This window comes from Cyprinodon variegatus, unplaced genomic scaffold, assembly GCF_000732505.1.
Source record: "Cyprinodon variegatus isolate N-32 unplaced genomic scaffold, C_variegatus-1.0 Scaffold51, whole genome shotgun sequence".
Classification (NCBI taxonomy): Eukaryota; Metazoa; Chordata; class Actinopteri; order Cyprinodontiformes; family Cyprinodontidae; genus Cyprinodon; species Cyprinodon variegatus.
This window is the reverse complement of record NW_015150504.1, coordinates 1,265,605-1,284,159: the sequence shown is the minus strand read 5'-3', so window position 1 is coordinate 1,284,159 and position 18,555 is coordinate 1,265,605. Positions and strand designations below refer to the sequence as shown.

Sequence of the window (18,555 nt, the reverse complement as noted above, 5' to 3'; positions counted from 1 at the left end):
TAATAGAATGGTGTCATATCTTGTTAAAAGAGTGACTAATTCGAGGTGATGGGGAGCCATTGATCTAGTGTCACGGTGTGCATATTTTCCTCCTCTCCTGTAACCATGGCGCTGTCGTGTGTGTTGATCAGTAAACCAGGGATCAGGCTCAAACAGGGCGCGTCAGGCTGGACAGACTCAAACCGCAGATACAGAAAACATCAAAATGCCAACAGCAGCTGACTAGACGACAGCATTGTTTGTTCACCTTTACCTTAAGGTTTGATCTTTTTTGGGGGGATTTTATGCAACAAAGTAGAACATAGCTGCAAAGTGGGTCTGAACTATAAAGCAGAATCAACCTACCAAGATAAGGCTAGGGTAGAAGATCTGTCAGCAGTCGTTCAAACCAGAGATCTGGCCTTTATTACTGAAAACAACATTTTGAAGTCCTCCTTACAGTTTGATAGCCTTGTAGGGAAAACATCAATGTTTGTTCTTGTTCATTAGGACCGAAATCTAAAATTTTAGAACAAAGAAATGTGCCCATAAGCTGAACACACATACCCTGAGGAGATTTATGGTGGAGGCAGCATCATGCTGTGAGGGAAATAAAACTAAATACAGGGGGACCCTGGAGGAAAGCCCGCTGGACAACACTTGCTGCTTTATTTACAGAGAGAGGTACTCCTGGAAAGACCTTTTTATGAGTTTCAAATGTAAAAGTACTTTGTGTTGGTTTTTCCCATCCAGTAAAAAATAAAAATAAAAGTTTGTTGTTTTAGTCGCGTGAAATGTGAAAAGTACCAGGGGAATTAACACTTTTGCAAGGAACTTTACTTGTTGCTAATTAAAAAACAAAAAAACAAAAAAGGAGAGTTGGGCATTTAGAAGCCAAACAACGGGCCAACTTTCCAAAGATTTGGAAAGCTGCACAAGAGGAAAGCACTCCTTCTGACCGGTGACAAGGGCAAACACGCAGGGCTCCGAGTGTGAGCTGCCACAGATAAACATCCCACCGTTGTTTGTTTGGGAAAAATGGCCCTGTCACCATGGGAACTGCACTTATCACAGGAATTAGAGGCCCATGCAGTTCCCAGAAGGAGACCCCACCAGAGTGCCCTTTTTCAAGAGTGGGCAAACCCTGACGGAGGAAAAACAACCAGCTGCACCTGCAGTGCATCTGTGTTGCCACGGGTCACAAAACATGTAATCGACCCCCGCCCCACCCAAAAGAAAGGACAAACAAACTGTGACAGAAAACACACCTCCAACCATGGCGTTTTACTTACTTGAGGAATGACTGGAAATCATCAAAAACAGCCTCACAGCCGGGCCATTTGCAAACGCCGTGGCCGTAGAGAGGGTGACTGTGGGGCGAATGCTCTTCCAGCGTCGATCTGCAAAACAGAAACCTACAATTAATAAAAAGGAAAAAACATCTCCACTTCTTTGAACTCAGTCAGGGGGAAAAAAAGCCTCCGAATGTTCCAAGATGACAGTGTCTGCTGTTAATCAAAATCCTCTCTGTGTGTACTCTGTCTTGTTTCCACAGAACAATATCGACTTCTACTTGATCTGTGAACCTTGGCCTTTGCAGAATCAGTTTACCTGTGTGATCAGTGGTTTCTCTGCTTTTAAACGAGGGAACACTTGTTGTGAAAGCCCAACCAAATCAATACGTAATTATTTAGCATCACTGAGCCATGCTGTAATTCTCTTTGATCGGAATGGCCTTGGGGAGGTAGCAACTGCATCACGTCCAGGAGCCCACCTGGAGAAACCTGAAACACAATCTGAAACCTCCACTTTCACACCATGTACAAACTGTAAACATCCCCGCCTGGCATCAATTTATCTCCGGACCAATTCATGTCACCAGGGGCTGACGAGAATGCATCGTTTGGGGAGCGTATGGCTTGGTACAATCAGTCTAAATAGCAGGAACATCGCTGAAAAACAAACTTTACAACATCTTCCATATGGTGCGAGGCGTGGAACCACAGCTAACCACAATCAGAGCTGAGGGAAGGCGGCATAGTCTGCTAAGAAAGCGAGACAGGCAGCCATATGGGCACAGGAGCTATACAAGACACACAACTTCAGATACAAGAGCCTGGGGGACTGGCCTATATTGCTACCACCTGTGCTTCTGGCGGCTGGTGAGCACGACGCGGCTGCGATAGCCGGGTGCTATAAGACAGCGGGACATATAAGGAGATTCATGGCACAACAAACTGTTGTGTTCCCACTTGAGAATAACCCCAATGACTAACACCTCATTGATATGCATGTATTCAATAAGAAAATAATGTCCAATTTGTGCCGTACCACATGGCTGGATTAACTTTTAGGACATGATTCATGCTGTACAATTAAAGAAAAAAGATCTAAAAACATGTTAGTAAAAATGTAATCGATCAAAGTGGTGATTTCACAGGATTAAACAAGCAGATTTTCAGATTAAAACCTCATTTGGACTGATTTTTGTAAAGCTGCACATCAAGGAGGAAATTCTGGAGGTCAGCATAGGTTTTCCTGTGTTATAATTACTTACTTAACAGTTCACATTGTTCATAACAGCCAATAATTGCATTGCAATTAGGAAGCAGTCGAGCATTCAAGAACGCAGTTAGTGAATTTTTTTTTCTCCCTCTTTTAAAAAATACAATTTTTTTAATTCAATTATGAATTATGCATTCACATTAAGACCTCTGTTTTGATACAGCTAATAAATAGATGGCAGACGACCAATTATAATGAGTTTTTAACAAGGAAACGTGTGGACTGAAGGTGACGCTGATTTTTAATTTAGAGAGATCTTTTTGCTTTAATTCTTTGGGAGGAGGCTTGTTGGTTGATTCTGTATTAATAAGATATTAAAATGTGGTGAGCACAAGGAAGGAGTCACAATGATGGGACTTTTTGAATGGGAGTTAAATGACAGAATTTACATCACAGGAGCTACAGTACTTTATAGTAATCAGAGAGAATTGGTACATGTATTTTCATTGCAATTCCACAAAAAAAGTTTATATATATATATACTGTATTATTGTCATTTTGTTATTTTTTTTAAGCTGACCTGCAATGGGGTTGGCATTACCAACACCAAACAACCTATTTGATTTAATTTTCATACTCCGTCACACACAACTTTGTGGTTTTGTTTTTCCTGGAGTATAAATGAAAAACATTCACCTTGATAAAACATTCACAATAGTACTGTTTTATTATTAAAAAATAATGCTCAGGTAGCTTTTGATTTGGTAGAGTTTGTAGAGTTTTTAAATTGTCTATATTTCAAAGTATCTCATTATAATGCACTTCAGTTCGTAATAATTCTTATTATTAATGTGGAAACTTACAAACAGACAATGTTTTGTTTGGCATCTGAGCCACCTTACTCAATGCTTAGTTCAGGAACTGGTTCTTAAGGTATGAGACCAGATTTAACCAGAGTTCTGAAATGGGCTTGTTGGATGTTGAAAAAGTCTGTATTGATGTTTATATAACATTAAAGACTAACTGCAAGCATTGTCATTTAAAGCATGAAATATTGTCACGAAACTACTATTGATATATGCAGGAAATTATATTGTGTTTGTGAGGAAAAGACAAGAGAAAATTTTAACAGTATTTTGGAGTAAATATTTTTTTATTTGTTTTCCTAAACGTTAACGGATTTAAATCCCAAGTTTGATCAGTCTAAGTTGGTTTGGTGTAAACTAAAGAATGATTGAACATAGCCCAGACTGAATGAAATGAGAAATAGTGCTTTAATTTAGTGGATATGCTGCAGGTATTTCATCCTTCTAGGGACCAAAAGCTTTGCTGCAATAACTAGTGTGTAGCAGTGGAGGGTTTTGTGACTGAACGTGGCACAGTCTGCATCAGCCGACTGTCGATGCAACTGAAACACTCAAGACTATTTCCTTTTTACTTTAAAGTAAGGCTCATGCTCAGATTTTAACACACTCTTTAAACTGAAATATTCTCTTTTAAAAACTGCATTATAACAGATTTATAGAGAGATTGTGTTGACAGGGGTAGAGTTACTTTATGGGACAAAGTCTCAGGTGGACCAGTTCCTTTGGGAGACAGGCTTTGCTTGGATGGGGTATATCACACAGATGAATCTGATCTGATAGACCTCTATTGAAAAAGTCAAACTTTTATCCAAACTGTTCTTTTCTACTTTTAGACAAATATTTAAACTTCTTGTGTTTTTAAGTTGCAGCATTTTTTTTTATTTCAAATTGTCAAATTTTATAATAAAATGACAATAAGGAGAAACCTGAAATCAGCTTCCTTTAGTGCACCAGGAGGCATGTATAGAGTCAAGGTGCAAAGCTTTCTGGTTAAAGAAGAGAATGAACATTAAGACGATCCTGACAGCTGCTAGCCAGTTGTTTTCAAGCTCACTTACTTTGATGGGACGATTTTGGCCATAAACAAGTCAAGGCAGACGCAATATGTCAGAAAGAAGGGAAGATGGAGGTCAGGGTAAGGAGCCTCTAGACACTGCGGGTTCATTCCTCCATCTATACTCAGTTCCCTCCTTCTTTAACACCCCAGATCTTTCCTGGATCCTTCCCTCCTTCTGGTACCACTGCATGCCTTACCCTAAATGATTTAATTAGCTTTTTTTTTTCTTGTGTAAGACAAATGAAAGGCAGGAGCGAGAAGGGAGAGCGGTGCCAAATCTGATTATTTATCCCCTTAACAGACTGCTGTGTTACAGTCCCTGAGCTGTTGTTACTGATGGTTGTTTGGAAGTAAAGTGGGCCAAGTGCTTTGTGACGACCCCCCTCCCATCTCCTCTTCACAAAGCTAATGCAGGATTGGGAATTCGTGTCAGATACAGATCAGGCACATTTTGATTTAAATAAGCAAATGACTGAATAAAGATGACCTGAGTCACTGGGGGTATATCTCCATCTATGCATCGCTTTCTGTCGGCCGTGAAACAACACCGCCTGGCAGATAATGTGACTCGGGCTCCGGTCATATCAGGGATGTTATTTAGACAAACACAACTCCCAGCTCTGCCGGTGTGTTCCTAGCAACAACTAAAAGCAGGAACACGTGAATCGTCTTCAGTGTGTCAAGCCGGCAGTGATTGAATTTCTCCGTCTTCCTTAAGACGGAAGTGCAAAGCCCGTGAGTGATTCCTGTGGATGCACTTAAGGTTTTAGTTGCAGGCGTCGTTGTGCCTGGGCAGATTTTATATGACACATGAAACTAACTACATGGTACTTAGGGCCTGCTGTAAACCAATCTGAAGCCAGCCGGGAAAACGGGCCCATCTGCAGAGAGGCTTGTTTCTGTTGCATGACAAAGGGACTTGCACAACCGCATCAATTAAAAGTTCATTAAGTTCAGCACTGGGAGGATGAGTGGATGCTCTCTATTTACGCCCAGGCCGGCCCAGCCCATTATCTTCAACCTGATTATTCAAATCCCTGGATTATAACACAGACGTTCTCTCAGAGCCTTGCTTAGAATAATCATCCTTAATAATATTTTATTCTTCTTCCCATGGAGTCTGATTAGAACTGAGTGTGCATCATCAAAAGAGAAGAACAATGCTTTTGATACTTGTGTGATTTATGTGTTCCAAAAATTAACACAGGAAAGGATTAGAGGTTGCGTGGATCTAAATTAGCATCATGCAGCATCTAACAGGGAGTGTTTTGCGCTCACTTTGTTCCAGCCATCTTTCTTAGTTATTGCACATTTGAAAGTCTGCGTGGGTAATCCACTTCCTCCAACAGATGGGGTGCAGGAGAATCACCTGCTTGGTTTTCTGACAGATCTAAGATACTACCAGAATACTCCGACCGAGACTGCCTTCTTCACTTAAGCTTGTGTTAAACTGCTGCTGACATCTTCTTTAATCTCTGACAGTCGGCGCGAGGCAGAGGTGCTGCCAGCTCTTGCGTTATGTCTTCTCTGATGTTTCGTGGAGCCTTCAGCTCTGGGTGCTTCCTGCCTTTGGCTGCCATCAATGCTCACCTTGTTTGCTTGCTTGGCGACAATGTGTGATGGAGGCAGTGAGTCAATATCATCCACTGCGATTTGTCAGAAAAGCAGACACTCAGCTCAATGATGAAGGAAACAACTAACGCTCTGATTTTACTTTGCTCCAGAGACTGAGTAAGAACTCAAAATGCAGCAAAAGACACAAACCTACCACAGCTATTAATACTTTAAATCACCTGCTTCTGCCAGTGGCACATATCCCTAGTCTTCTTTAATAACATTTACCAGACAGGAGCATTTCCTAAGAAACATCTTGGACCATTCTTCTCTGCAGTCTAACTCCAGATCTTCATCCAATCTCTCCTTCTCTGCTTAACTTCAAGGTTTTTCATTTATATTTCCATGGAAGAAGGTGAATTTTTCATTTTGACTCTGCATTATGTATCAATATCCAAAGTTCAGCTGGAGTTCTCTACAGTTTTCATTTAAAATCTATCAAGATTTCTTTCTATAAATTCATGATGCCAGATTCTCTCAGATGGCCTCATAAAAAAACTAAACAGGCCCATAGTAACACATGGAAGAACTTCCAGCCTATAAGCCCAGGTAGAGATTAGGACACAACCGTTTTATGTCTGGTAAGGTAGGACAGAGGGGCTTTTTTCCTGCTATCATTCCAAAGTAATCCATTAGGTCCATCTTATGCTTTTTAAAGGGAACATTTCATGCCAGGTCTGCTTTCATAGGCCCTACATTTGTACTTTTGGGCACTTGGAGTCTATAGGTGGTCAGAGAAGTAAAACACTCTTTATACTCTGTTTAGCTCATATTTTTCATTCTTTAATTTTTCTCTTTTTTCTTTTTTTTTTAACAAAAATCCACCATTTTTTTCTCCCCTCAGAGGTATTTTATAGTCCAAGCTTAAGGTTGCTGAAGCTCTGAGAGGTAATGTCAAAGTGTTTGGTTGTTGGGCGTATTAACTCAAACAGTTCAGTGCCTTCCACTGTGTGCACCTTTAGATAATCATATCTTTAGATTCAAGCTACAAAAGTAACTAAAGAGAATGAGTGGAACGTTCTGTGACCTGGAATGGGGCGTGGTATGAAATGCCTCATTTGCATTTAAAGAAACCAAAATAAAACAAGCTGCTCTCTACAAACCAAAGAATGGGAATGATATAGACACCCAGGAGCAACAAGCACGAGGAATTCAGATTCAAACATTGTAGTTTATATATACCTCACCTAAATGATTTAAATAGGGAAAGAAATTATCTAAATCCTTGTCCTCTTTAAGGAACCAAAGTGCTTAAAGAGTTTGGTGAAAAAATAAACATGGGTACTTCTGAAGCCTGGCAGCTTGTAGCTACAATAAATGAGCCTTAGTGTCACATCACATTTACATTCGTAGGAAACCGAAATCCATGGATTGTTAATAAGAAGCTGTTAGAAACTCAGATCAACTTAGATAAGTAAAGAAAAAAAAATCTTCATTGAGGTTCATTATCAGAGGCAGCAGTGATTCTTAAAATGGGATTTTTTTTTCTCCTGCTGATTAAATCTCTGCAAATTAAAGGTTGAAATGTTCATTTTCTTTCTATTATCCCTGTTTTTCCTTTAACAGGAGTTTAAAAATATGGCTGCTGGAGTGGATCTTAAAACCAAATAAACAGTTTTTTACTTCATCTTTTCTCCCTCAGATATTCAGAGAACGTCTTCCTGTTGATCATCTCTCCAACCCCACCACGTCCCTCTCCCCAGCAGCCCCCCTTCACCTCCAGAGGCTGACTGATTTACTTTGCTAAACATGTTTTCATTCGGCATCGCTTTCATACTGACTCTCAGGTTTTGATCACTGAAACACAAGTCAGATGTTACGCAGTGAGTTCATGGTGCCTGGAGGCTCCTCACCAGCAGTTCAAAGATCAGCCTTTTGTGCCAGAAAACAAGCAAACGTGTAAAATGCCAGATTAATTCCTTCCTTAAAGACATGCTTTCTCTTCACCCCTCTCTCTCTCTGACTATACCCCCAAAACAAATGCCTTTCAGAGATGATTTATCTACATTTCGATGGTGCTTTAAAAGCTGTTTGCTTCCTCTTTCTTTTCTTTTTGCATTTTAGCTTAAGCAAAAACTGACGCTATGATTCTGCAAGTCAGCCGATTCCTGAGGTATGATGAAATGTTTTCTTTTCTCTAAGTCAATATAAAGAGAAAAAGGAAATACACTAAGTCAAAGCTGAACTGCAGTCAAAGCCTTCCTTATTAGAGAGATAAGGCCCTCTCAGCTGTACATGTTCCTCTAAATGACTTTATTCTCACCAGGTGTTCATATGAAATCACCAGATCCAAAAAACCAAAAGTGATTTTATTGAATCTGAAAAAAAGAACTTACATAAAAACTTAGAGCATCCGAGGAGCGGATTGAAAAAAGGATTCATGACAGGATGTATTTCAGGACTACCTGACTTCAGCGCTGTCCGACATGAGGAAGCAAAGGAAAGGAGCTCACCCGTCTCTTTTGTGACTCATGTACTGCCCGTTGGTGGAGGCGTGCTGGTTGAGGAGCGGGTTCTTTGGCGGCGCCGGGGAGGACAGGTCAAGGCCTCTGTGGCCGTTGTTGCTGCTGTTGTGCTCCTCCTTCATGTGGGCGTTCGTCACCTCTTTCCATAGTTGTTGCAGCTCTGCTGGAATCATGCCTGAGACAAACAAATTGGATAATTAAATCAATTAACGGCTAATCCAACTCTCTTCTTCATTGCCTAATTAAATCAAAGCGTCTGTAAACAAAGCTGAGTATTAATTAGAAAATACTTCACTACAGGGTAATGCACGAGGATCTCGACAAGGCTCCCACACAGCCGTCCCTCATCGACGCCTTCATCTCTCGCCTGCATTTTCTCTGTGATCTGAAGCGTGTTTGTATACACAAATCCCTGGCATTCACGCACATTTCATGCCCAGAGTAAATAATTAACATCCAGACAAGGCATGAAATCTGAATAATCACCATCACTTTCTCCCAACAACAGAGATGTGTCGGGAGCTCACAACAAAAAAAACTTTACAATAGCAACACAAGAAAACATCCCACCCCTGTCTCCTTGAGAAACAGGACCCTCGGGTAATATTCTCAAAAGCGCATTAATGTGCAAAATACTTAAGGCTCTGCACCGCCTCCAATTGACACAGACGACTTAAACCTCATTTAACGAGTCAAGCGCACTGCAGCGCTCGCACGGCTTTGAAAGCAAAAATCCCTTGAAGACATGAGGCATTTTTTCTTTCTGTTTGCTGGAAACACATGGACAGAATTTATGTTGCCTTCAACTCCTGTAAGTGATGACTGACACTCCGGCTCAGACTGAGGATTGAGAGGGATAACGCTTCGTTTGTTCACCATCATTTTCATGTCATGGAGACAAGAGACCTAGCTGGATGCCACAAAGACGAGGAGTCCATTTACGTGTTGCATTTTGAAACGTTCTGAGCCTCAAGCTGATGAATGAAATGAGGGCTGAGAATCTTTGTACAAACAAAGTGAATCTGGATGAGTCAAATTTAGCACAGACATGTTTACTGAGATAACACAGTGCAAAAATATTCATACTCCTAACCTAGTAGAAAAAATGCATCATGAAGACCAAGGTTTATAACAGACAGTTCAGCAATAGATATGAGGAGATGTTTAAAGCACAGCTAGATGATAAAACAGTTACTAGATTTAACACCTCTGCTTAGGATAACCTGCCATCACTAATGAATCATGGTGGAGGGGCAGATGCTTTTTCTCAGTGAGAACAGGAGGGGTGGTCAGAGTAATGGGTACAGGACGACAGTGGAAGCAAACCTGCATAGACTGAACATACTGGGGACGGTGGTGCAGGGTTTCTTTGCATTAAAACACGGCTACAACTGAATGCACTGTAGGAACAAATACTTTTGCGTTAGACTGGCCAAGTGAAAGTTCAGACCTACTGTATATTCAATGATTCAAAATCCTTGTTAATTCTCATACATATATTATACAAAATACTTGCAGCTATAGATTTGATGAAGTGCGTTTGTATTAAAGATTTTTCGCAAAAAAAAAAAAAAGAGCCTATTTCTCCTCGTGCACGCTCTGTTTAAAAGTTGTTGTTTGCATCGCTCATACAAGCTTACTTTCCACATGAAAATTTGCAATTTATCCACTATGTCAGACTCACCGGCGGTAAGTGAAAATGGAGACGAGCATTACATTAACATATCACCAGATTGACAATTAGGAAGACCACTTATATTGATCAATTCAGGAAAAAGAAGATATTCCACTATACCTTTAGGTTTTGAATCACAATGGATGCATATTTTTCATTATTGTTTGAATATTTAAAAAATGCACCCTTCACATTGTTACCCCCCTTTCTGTTAGTCTATCAAATAAATCACTGACGTTTTTTAGGTTAAAATGTAAGAATGCTTTGGAGACAGTTAGTTGAAATACATATTTATTTTCTTAATCTGCAAAGAAAGCCTCATGTTCTCAGTGTGGTTAAAGGAAGCCTGTGGACATGTGGTTGGTTGAACCGCAGAGTAAATGGGAAAGACCATTCGTTTAGAATTACAATTAATTACATCCATTCTCAAAATGAGCACTGCCAAATGAAAGATCATTCGCACATGACCCCCTCTTCTCATTACCAGTCCTATAGATAGCAGAAGTGCTTCCTTTCAGCAGCAGATTGTAATACATTGAGCGCAAAATGCTTAGTCTTAATTTATTCCTGTTGTGGAAAATAAGTGTGAGGTGAAGATCTCAATATGATCAGCGAAAAATATTTTTAATTTGATAAGCTACTAAAGATTTTAATTATGCTGGTAATAGAGAACATTGGCCTAATGAGGCGGAGGACTCCAGAGAGACGCAGGGGCTAAGAACTGTGAAATGAGTCTGATAGGATTGCTGTAAACTCACACTAGATCGTTTGCATATCAAAGAGCAGGAAATGATTGCAGGACAAATCAATAACCTTTCCACGTTCCAAGGAGCGTCTTTCCTCATTCCAGAATCTCGACGCTCTTGCTCTATTCTGTCTGGCTGTATTCACCCCAACTCTCCTCAACGCCTTGATGTGCCTTAATCGAAGCGCACGTCCATGACAGGCTAAACATGCTTAATGCTGCTGCCTGTGTTACAGCACGCTAATCCGCAGCTTGTTGATTTCCAGCTGCAGTATTAATAGATCCCTTATTGTTTCATTGAAGTAAGATGTAAGATGAAGTAAGCAGAGGTTTTTCTCTTTTCTTTCAAAGGGTTTAGAAGGGGAAGGTCAACGCTGATTCGAGTGTCCGGTGCTCCGACAGCGGGGCCAATCATTTTCCCCCCACTTGGTTCTCGGTGACAGTGGGTGATGTATTTTTAGCCGGTTTGCTTGACAGGGCAGCCCAACGCCGTCTCAATTACCCAGCAGCCCAGGTGACCCCGGCGCAACTGTTTACTCGGATGAAACCAAGGTGGATTGACTGGTCTGATGAGAGAAGTAACGGACTGAGACCAACACGTCTCTGGCTTTATTGCTCTCTATTCATAGCGGCGTAACCCCTAACCTCCTAAAATCCAACAACAGCCATGCCTCATGATTCCTTATAAATGACAATAAAACATCATTACACAAATGTCCCTGCGGGTGTTAGATTTAGTCTCTGGGTCTGCATCTTCCATCCGACTACTGCAGGGCCCGTAATGACATTGAAGTGTAGAATCTTTCTCTTAGGTGGCCAGTTTGTCCATCCTTTAAATGCCAGATTGGTTTATCTTCCTTCTTTCCATTTTTCAACACAACTCTCCCGGCCCATTACGACTGGTAAGTCCGGACAAGCACTTTAAAAAATGTATGTTGTTGGGACACTTGATTGATCACCGCCCCAGCAACTCAATTTTACCTCTGCAGGTAGCTCTGGCACAGAGACAGGCCGAGCTCTTCAACCTTTTCCTGTCCTTGTCCTTGTGTACCCAGGTGACCATGTTCAAGCAAGCAGAAAGTTGATTTAGGGTTCATAATGACATCAGTTGCAGCCCATCATCCCCCAAATAAAAAATGGCCCCCAGTGCATGGGGCTCTTTAAACTGCGCTGTTACTTCTGGCGCGTGATGCCCAGTACCATGGGGGGAGGGGGACGGTGACATCGCTATTAGTTTATTGTTCCATCCGACCGGGACCTTTACTGCACCCCTGTTTATGTTGCCGTAATCACCGGCCTGCTGATACGCACCCCTTTGGTCTGAAATATGTCCTGTCTAACTGCGGCAGGAAGTATTACCAGCAGCCCACTGCTGGATGTATCAATCACTGACAGGTCGGCGGCATTACCCGCCACTGTCCCCGACGTGCTGCTGCTCGCTGAGCATTTCATGGCTCGCCACATTCTCTGCTTTCAAATTTGTCTTGTCACTATCCCACTGGCCCCCTCCAGGACAACTTAAATGATGTTGTACAGGTTGAGCAACTTGCTGTTTTGTAAAGTATCATCTATGGGAGGTTGATAGTGCATTTTAAATACATTCACACATGTGTTAACAGAAAATGTAACAACATTTTCACCCCCACTGAAGATTTATTCTATTAGGGTTTTTACACCATTAAACGAATCAGAAAATAAAAGAACACATCATGCTCTGATCTAAAGAGATCCAGTTGAGATCAGAAACAGTTGTTTACTTTACTTTGTGTCATCCAACGGCAATAAATCACACTGAGAGCCATTGTTCACAACAGGAGTGGCCTGTCGCACTTTTTCTAAAAAAAAAAACAATTCTTGATAATCCCAAAGATGTTTGGGAAAATCTCCATGCACTGATAAGAGAAGAGTTTCTCCTTTATGAGGCCAACTAAACCAGAGCATGGAACATGAACCAGAGCACATGGATGTGTACATTCACAATGAAAGTAACTTCAGTGAGTGAATGGAATGTAAATTAGGAGTGGCCTAGTCAAAGTCTGTGGAATGAAAACCTATTTTGTCCCTGTGTGGAATAAAAAAAAAAGGCTGAAATGTAACAAAAACATAAAAAGAATCTATAAGGGGCAACAGCTCTGATCATCCCACCTGAGCCACATAAATCGGTGAGGGGGTGTCGCATCTTATCAGGTCAGTAAGGTTGGCTCTCTATGAGGCGGGGGGGAAGGGTGGGGGTGGATGGTGGATACTGCTTAGATCAAATTCATATTTATGAGCATCCTCCCCAAACGCTCTGCTGTAATTCATAACAGATACCGTCTGGCTGCCTCCAACACTTTGAACATTAATGTCAAAGGAATTTACAACAAGAGAGACAAATTATATGCCAGATAATGTGAGCAATTGTTTTTCACTCTCAACTGCTATCTACAAGTTTATACTTAATTAGCGCTATCAGTGTTTTTGAAAAGCTAATTCAGATGCATTCCTTTAGACCGTCGCTTCAGCGGAACAATTACTGTAATTTGTCTTGGCCAAGAAAGAAAAATAGGCCAAATAAAAGGAATAAAACTCTGCTGTAAACAGAATCACAGGAACTAAAAAGCACACCTAATTGGAAAGTTTGTTATTTGAAAACCGTTTGATGCCTTAATTTACTAAGCACGTGAAAAAAAAAACAAGGAATGACGTTGATAGCATGCATTAACAGTGGCCTTTTCAAATAATTACTGATAATAATCACTGATATTCACATTTTCCAACGAAAGACATAAAAATCATCAGCTAATGAAAGCCATGGCAATTTACTGGGCCCCCCAAGTAGGGATCTATGGTCACTGGGACGCAAACGGAGCAGATCAACTCATCACTTCCGACACAGCGCTAACAGCTAGCTGCATAGTGCAGATTAGATCTGAGCACCGTGGGCCTGGCCCGCTGATGCATGAAAGGGTTTAGTGATGTGGAAAACAGAAAGGTCATCAATAACTTCAAACAGTCAAGCAGAAAATGTGTAGAATAAGAGGGCAAACCGGGGGCACTAAGCTGAGGTTTGTTTCAGCTGTCGGAGACACAGTTAAACATCGGTGGGCAACACGAGCGAAACAAGCAGGCTGGGAACGCTATAACGACCTGAAACGAGTATGATTGAGTTAGAGCCTCATCCTGGACAGAAGAAGATGACCTTTTAGGTTTTCTTCTAAAGAGAAAATTATTCTCACATTGCTCTGCAAACAGTATTCAACACTTCATTTGTAGAAAATATCACAGCTACAAACCTTAATGCACATTATTAGCATTTTAGACAGAAGAAGAACAGCTAACTCTTGTGAAGTGAAGGAAGACATAACATCCCTTTAAAAGGTTGTTTACAAACAGCAATCTGCAAAGTCTGACATACATCTTCAGTCTGCCCCCTTTTCCATGATACCCTTGAATTAATCATAGTGAAACCAGATGCTTTCACCTAATTAGTAAACAGACTCAACCTGTCTGTGATTTAATCTCAGTACAAATCCAGCTGTTCTATGAAGGCCTCCGAAGTTAATAAGAGAACACTATCAGGCCAGCTCCTTAGCACAGCAGAGAGTCAGCATATTCCAAATCATAACATGAGTATTGGAAATCATATAAGATGATATTTTATGTAGACATGGCTGTCTACATAAAATAACAGACTGGGCAATTAGAAAGCTAAATTGAAAACCAGTTTTTCAAAGGCTAGTCAAAGTCTGTACCTACAACCAGTGGAATGTGAGCCATAAGACCTGAAAATGGATGTTCATAGACGGTTGTCAAGCAGTTTAACCACTTTACAATAATCCATGTCTACATCTTAGTCCTAATAAAATACATAGAAGTGTGGGTTTTCAAATACTAAAAATAAATATGTTGCAAAGTACTCGCAGACATAACTGCTGAATAGAACAGGAGGGAAACTTTGAGCATTTTCTTCAGTTTGAGCTTTTTTGTACTCCATTACGTTTACTTATTTGCCTAACATTGGGGAGAAATTACCATCATTGTCCTGACAAAGCAAACTGTTGTATCAAAAAAAAAAATAAAAAAAATAAAAAATTTATGTGGTGTGAAAAGGATCAAGAAACAGGATAGGACAAGAATCCGATGTCTCAGAGGTATTTGGAGATAATACTGAATAAACAGGATGTTCTAGGCCTGTTGTGAAATCCATCAAAAGTACCTGGCCTTATCGCTCATATGTGCTTTACTCATGGGGTGTGTGAGTGTTTGCCAGGCATCTAACACACAGCTCTTCAACAAAGCACCACTGGAACAACAGCGGTGCCCCACGCCTGCGCCTATGGCGGTCGTCTCCCGGCTGATGACTGATTCCACAGCCCGTCCAAACAATAACACCACTGTACAAACCCTGTTTGTGTTTGCCCATTACCTAAGCCCCCCCCATACCCCCCTGTTTTATCTTGTTATTTCAAAACTGTTTGTCTTAGCTGGGAATGAATAGTCAATGTCATGCTCTTAAACCCTGATGACGGCGTCTTTGTCACAAGGAAGCCACTCCTTTACAAAACAGCTCAGGATAAATAAAGAAATAAACTTCTAATGTCAAACAGCAATGACTGCCGATCAAATAACAAACAGTTTCACAACGACAAGTTCACAGGCAGTTTCCCAACAATAGACACAGTCTGATTTGATAGAGGGGACTTTCAGTGAGGATGCCGATTACAGACACTGGACACAGATCCTCACTGCTGAGATGAAAATCTCAGGTGATATGAAACAGCTGGTTTAAAGAGCTGAAGCTATGCGAACAGCAGGCATGTCTGGGGGAAACTGTTATAAGATTTATTCACTTATTTATAACTTATTTATATTCCCCGGTATAGTAAAATGGTCAATAATTAACAGGAGATTTGCTGAAGGTGTGTTCTGAGTCAGTATGTGGTTTCTTTGATAAGTCATCCATTGTTCTGTCCTTAAGCAAATTTAAACAAGAACAGTAAAAAGGAAATAACAGTGGCAGGTCATCCAAGTTTATAAAATCACATTAGCATCTGTATGTTCTTTGGGATTCGTGATGTTGGGGGATATATCTGTAAGTTGTGCACATCTGGAGATCCAGCTGAAGCTCAGTCTGACCAGCAACATTTAGGGTTTGCCATGAACTCGGCCTGGGCTTTGACTCAGTCATCTGATCCCACAGATCTAAATCATCCATTGGAGCTCTCGCTCTTAGAATAGCTTCCACATCCTGCTCTTTACCTCTGCATGAAACCTTTCCTCTCCCCTCTGAAGAAAGCTATCACCACAGTATGATTCGGCCACCACCGTATGTCAGAGAGATGGGGTGGTTGTTCCAGGTGATAAAATGTTCATTTTTGCCTCCATCTAACTACAGCATCTTCTTGTTGTGTCTTCTAAACTGCTAATGGAAAACTTTAAACAAGTTTTCTTACACCTTTCTTTCTCCAACAAATGGTTTCTTTTTGACAACAATGATCTTGTCAGCTTTTCCCACTTTAGCTGTGACTCCCTGCAGTATACATATAGAACATGGATTTATATGTATACTGCAGGATCAGTTCTTCATAAGGCAGTTGTCTCATAACTATATTTTCAGTTTGGCTCTGTAACTCCAAAGAAAAGGCTCGGCTGTATTCCTATATTTAGTTGAGGTACGTTGAGCTACGGTGTGCTGAAGGAGGGGGAATTGGAAGTGGCACCAGGCCTGTGAGGTACTGACCCTGAGTGAGCGAGTGCAGCGGCAGGCCGGTCTGTCCTGGCTGGATGGTGAGCAGTCCTTGTCTCTGAAGATTGAGCAGGTGTTGCTGCTGGACTTGCTGGACCTGCAGGAGTTGCTGCTGGAAGGCCAACTGCTGCGCTGACACCTGCTGCTGGAGACACAGAGAACACACAGACATGCACTATAAGCAGACAAACATACTGAACACTGCTGTGTTCACTGTAGATGTGACACTTTGGAGTCTCGGTGTTGATTCATAATAAAACAGGTTAATTTTCCACGCTTCCACAAAACAGAGCAAAACAACTTTTTATAGACTTTCCCTTTACAGGGAGTTTTTCTGGGCCCTCTTCAGACAGGTAGACCCTGCTCCTGTCTCTCTCTTAATTAACGGCAGTCGGGAGGCAAATGACAAACAATGAAACAACATAGTTAATCATTCATAATAAGAGCCACAGGAATTTAATTACAGCCATTCATAATTCAGCAAACAACGTGTGACTAAATCAAAGTGCTTAATAACCACCCTAGAAACTCTCAAGTCTCCCAGGCATGGCGCTGAGCTGGGGGATGCACTCTTCCCCCAGCTCAGCGCGGCAAGCTGTGTTCAATCACACGCTGACGGAGAGATAGCTGTTTTCTTCATCTGGCTGGGCTGCAGCTGCTTCACCAACAAAAAAAACCCGTTTAATAAAGTTCTGGTGTGTCATCTCCCACTTTGGGGTTAAAGGAGAGGTTAGGTTTTGGCTCGAAAAAGTGAAACGTGCAAACATTGATGGTATGAAAATGTGATATGAAAGCAGGGAGGGAAAAAAAGGGCAAGATAGAACAATAAATAGAAGGAAATTATCTAATATTCCCTGAAATGTATACGAGTCCAAACAAATGAGAGATTCTATTTAGCTAACAGAGGCACAGAGGGGGAGAAATGACTTTTAACCTTTCCTTCAATCAAAAAAAAGGTTTTTTCAGTTCGTTAGAAGTTTTTAGGATCATTAAATAAATTATATGAACCAATTTTACTTAAACAAGTAAAATGCAATTGAACATTTCAAGGTTTTTGAAATTCAACACAGAAATTTACTTCCTTCAGTCTTTCTTACAGGTTATATGAAGTTCCAAGATGTTAATGTGCATTTAACCTTTTTTTTTTCTGGCAAACTTCAAATCTTTCAGATCATCAAATAAAGTTAATTAACCGGCAGGGATAAACTTAATTCGTGATGCATTTTTTTTAATTCTGATTTTATTTTCTAATGGCAAGGGGAAAAAATCCAAACTGTTGTTTTGGGTGGAAAAGTTGTGGCAACCTAAACCTCATCTTTACATTTGTACAACTTATAGTTGACACAGAGGCCATTCTAGAGCATGACTCACTGCAGTTTTCAAAGGTTAAAGCCCTTAGAAGTATCATCGTCACCCTTCATAGACTGGTGTTCTGTTCTTGAATGACTTTAGTTCAGGATTATAAATGTTTCTTATTTGATAGTTTAGCCTGCTTAATGTCGTCAAACAGGTGCTGTTTAGGTGAATTAATCTAAAGACAGTTTCTAAGGGTTTCAAAAGGAAAATACAGAACCATGACATGTTCTTGTTCATGATATAATAAGGGGCCAAGCAGAGGGCCAGGTTGGTCTGGAAAGCATTGAGTCTTTAATAGAAATAATTTGAAGATTAACTCTGGTTATTTGATATTATATTTATAAAGATAATCTGAAATATTTTGATAACTAAGAAAGCAAAATCAAAGAGAAGTCTTTGAAGGGGATGGGTATTGCTTCACATGGTTGCACACTTTCCTGATAGTGGATAATAAAACTAGATTACTAACAAAGAGCTGTGATATAATTAGACTTTCTACGATGTAAAATTGTGATGACTTCTTTTCTGTTTTAACCTTGCAGAAATCCTGGTGTTAAATATCAGA

General features: G+C 40.6%; 1 protein-coding gene across 13 annotated transcripts in view; it reads right to left on the bottom strand.

Annotated features, from left to right (window-relative positions):
- Window positions 1-18,555, bottom strand: part of foxp1 (forkhead box P1) — a 220,000-nt gene that overhangs the window by 25,754 nt on the left and 175,691 nt on the right. For 12 of the 13 annotated variants that reach the window (XM_015370972.1, XM_015370968.1, XM_015370975.1 and 9 more), the window contains 3 exons: window positions 16,629-16,779; window positions 8,475-8,661; window positions 1,272-1,379 (listed from right to left, as the gene is read on the bottom strand). In XM_015370972.1, the coding sequence (XP_015226458.1) occupies window positions 1,272-1,379; window positions 8,475-8,661; window positions 16,629-16,779 (446 nt within the window). The remainder of the gene's footprint in view (window positions 1-1,271; window positions 1,380-8,474; window positions 8,662-16,628; window positions 16,780-18,555) is intronic. The other variant, XM_015370976.1, reaches the window with a different exon arrangement.